The 3,503-nt window shown below is 49.1% G+C and overlaps 1 protein-coding gene across 1 annotated transcript; it reads right to left on the bottom strand.

The window, feature by feature from the left end:
* Positions 1 to 1,887: 1,887 nt before the first annotated feature.
* LOC121464984 (solute carrier family 25 member 39-like) lies at positions 1,888 to 3,288 on the bottom strand. Its single transcript, XM_041678128.1, has one exon. It carries the CDS (start codon positions 3,232 to 3,234, stop codon positions 2,155 to 2,157), a length of 1,080 nt encoding a protein of 359 aa, XP_041534062.1. The 5' UTR covers positions 3,235 to 3,288; the 3' UTR covers positions 1,888 to 2,154.
* Between the last annotated feature and the right edge of the window lie 215 nt (positions 3,289 to 3,503).

Genomic DNA, 3,503 nt, shown 5'->3' with positions numbered 1-3,503 from the left:
TAAAAAGGAAAGCCTCCTCTTTTGACTTTGCTAAAATGGCGTCCTCTCCTCACTTCTTTCCCCATCTCAGTGTTTTCAGTAATTTAACCCTCACTCATTTGTGGTTTCAATCGCGCGCGCGTGTGTGTGTGTGTGTGTGTGTGTGTGTGTGTGTGTGTGTGTGCGCGCGCGCGCGTGCCCTTGGAGGCTGTGGGGAGATCTTGAGTCCCCTGGAGCAGGAGTCACAGGTGTCTGTAAGTCACCCACGTGGATTCTGGGAACTGAATTCAAGTCCTCTAGAAGAGCAGTGTGTGGTTTTACCTGCGAAGCCTTCTTTTCAGCTTCTGCTTCTAATGTTTTGTATATAAATAATATGTTTCATAACTTCTCAGCCTGGGAAATTTCTTCCCAGATTGAGAAATGCCATTTTGATTTGTAAATTTGGCAAAAAAAAAATTACAAACAGACTCTTTTCATATGGTTTGTAAACTTGTTCCAAGAGTGGCTATAAAGCAATAGCATAAAATCACTTTAGAGACTGTCTTTGGGGCAGCGTTTTATTTCTCGTGAACGATTTGGAAGACAAGATTCCTTCAGAGTCTTAGAGTGTTTGCTTGGAACAGAAGACCAGAGCTGGGAGACGTCTTGGCAAGTAAAAGCTGTGCAATCCAGACACCCGAGCTGGATTCCCAGAATTCACTTTCAAAAGGCAGATGTGCTAGTGCACATCCCAGCTGGTGCACATCTGTAATTCCAGTTGTGCACATCTGTAATCCCAGAGCTCCTGTGGTAAAACAAGAGATAAAGGAACCAGCCAGAAACTTGCAATCCAGCTAGCCTGGAGTTCACAGGACAACAGAAACAGAAACAGCCCTGCCTCGGCAACACGGAGGAGAGGACGGGCTCCCGGATGCTTTCTATAACCTCCACATGTGCACTGTGACACATGCACACACACGCATAATGGTGAAAATTAAAATTGAAAAAAAAGGAAAAGAAAATCAGAAATTTAAGAGAATCGCTGTCCTAGCTAGTTTTAAGTCAACTCAACACAAGCTAGAGTCATCTGAAAGGAGGAAACCGTAACTGAGAAAATGCCTCCATGAGATCTGGTCATAGGGTATTTTCTTAATTAGTTTTGATGTGGGAGGGCCCAACCCAATATGGATGAGGCCATCCCTAGGCTGGTGGTCCTGAGTTCGGCAAAAAAGCTGACCCAGGCAGTGATGCATGCCTTTAATCCCAGCACTTGGGAGACAAAGGTAGATCTCTGTGAGTTCAAGGCCAGCCTGGTCTACAGAATAAATTCCAGGATAATCAAGGCTAAACATGTCTGGAAAAATCAAAAAATAAGAAAATTTAAAATGAAAGAAAGAAAGGAAGGAAGGAAGGAAGAAAGAAAGAAAGAAAGAAAGAAAAAAGAAAGAAAGAAAGAAAAAGAAAGAAAGTTAGTTGAGCAAGCAGTAAGCAGCACCCCTCCATGGCCTCTGCATCAGGTCCTCCCTCCAGGCTCCTGCCCTGCTTGAGTTCCTGCCTTGGCTTCCCTTAATGGACTATGATTCTGGACACGTAAGCCACATTAACCCTTTTCTCCTCAACTTGCTTTTCTGGTCATGGTGTTTGGTCACAGCAACAATAGGACAGATGCCTCATAGGTCAAATACACTGCCCAAATTAAATTCTTTAAAGCTTTCTGTTCTCATCGCTGATCTGGATGGGACTGGGGAAAGTATTTTGTCCACAAACCTCAGGTACCATTGTTTGGCTTGTAATCTCGATTTTCTTGTTCTCCAGAGCAGTAACACCGTGAGTGGAAACAGCTGGGAACTTCACAGTCCATATTTAATTTTTGGCTTTTTTTTTTGTTTTTTGTTTTACAAATCTTTTTTTTTTTTTTTTTTTCAGAAGGTCATCTTCTTTAGACAGGGGATAAACAAAGCTGCCTGGCCCGGAGAGCCTGATTACCCAGGGCCAAGCTACAACAAACATCAAGAAGATACAATGAAAGGGGCAGCTGTCAGATTTGGTCTTCAACTTGGAGGTGGACAAATGCTGACCACGGGAAGGGGAACAGCAGGAGTGGAAATGTGGGGTACTAGATGACTGGGTTGGGGAGAAGGCACTTGGCTTAGTCTCCTGTCCCCACCCATGCAAGAGCTGGTTGTTCCTCGCCTTTCAGTGGCCCAGAGGCTGTTCCTGGTTGAGCCTCTGGAAGAAGCTTTTGCCAAACTCGTACGTGCTGATCATGATGGCACAGGAGGGAGCAGCCTTGATGATCCTTGGGAGGAAACCTGCAAAGAGTCCCCTGGTGCCCGATTCAGCTCGGATTCTTCGAAGCAGGAGCCAGGTGGAATCAACTCTTGGGGGCTTCACTCTCATGGCCTCCACTGCTCCCAGTGCGATCTGCCGCTGGGTCTTCACCACATCGAAGGGTAGAGTGAGGGTGGCAGCTACCATTCCTGAGATGCCACCAGCCACAAAGCTGACGCCCACAGATGTCTGGTCCTTTGGTCTTAGCCCGTTCAGCCAGCTCTTCACCAGCTCGTAGTTGAACCAGTACAGAGCTGAGAAGGGCACATCTCGAAGGGCTGTGGGACCCCAGCCCAGGCACAGTGAGCGCCAGCCCCCCTGGGCCACCGAAGCTTGAACACAGGTAGCCAGTTCCCGGTATGACACGTGCTGAGCCTGTAGCTTGGTCCGCACAAGCTCCAAGGGGCTGATCACTGTCACAGTGCCCATGCGAGCGAGGGCACCAGCAACCATGGGTGCGTAGAGGTCAGAGGTCAAGGACTGACCACATAGGAAAGCCTTGAGTTGGTCGTAGGCAGTGAAGTAGACGGCAGTAGCTGGCACAGTCATCACCAGGGTGGCTGGGAGGCCGCTCCACAGGGTCCTAGTGCCCTCATGCCTCACGATCTTCACAAAGGCATCCAACGTGCCAGTGAATCGGGTCGGATCCTGAAACCAGGTGGCACAGCGAGGGCCGTTGGGGCACAGGTACAGGGGCTCCAGGACACCGTTGCAGTAGAGGAGACACTTCCCTGGGGATTGTAGAGTAGAGGGTGATTTGGTGTAAGAGAGACTCCAGAATCTGGAAGGAGGTGTCAATTCACTGGCTACTGAGGGCCTCTGAGACTGAAGGCGGACCTTCACCACATCCAGGGGTGTCATGAAGAGGGAGGTGACCACAGCCCCAGCTCCTGAGGCCACCATTTGCTGAAGGGGGCTAATGCCCCCAGGATCCTGATCATCCATCTTGGAGGTTCAATTCTGGCTCTGAGCCGGTGCTTGCACCGCGCCGCGCCAGGGGCCTGGTGGGCCCATAGCGGCTCCGCGGCCGGTGCAGGGTCCGCGCCTTGCTTTACAAATCTTAACATGTACAACAAAATGCCTGTCAGCAACAGCAAACTATAACCCACTGTCTGGTGGATCTAAAACTCTGGTTTGGGGTGTGGTCTGCTCCCCAGTGTGAATTCTGCTCGTCTTCAAGGCCCTTTGAAGATGGTGAATACTTAAACATTTTG

Source organism: Microtus oregoni, unplaced genomic scaffold, assembly GCF_018167655.1.
Source record: "Microtus oregoni isolate MIOR12 unplaced genomic scaffold, Mior012 000029F_ref0000214, whole genome shotgun sequence".
Lineage (NCBI taxonomy): Eukaryota > Metazoa > Chordata > Mammalia > Rodentia > Cricetidae > Microtus > Microtus oregoni.
This window is presented reverse-complemented; position numbering and strand designations above follow the sequence as displayed.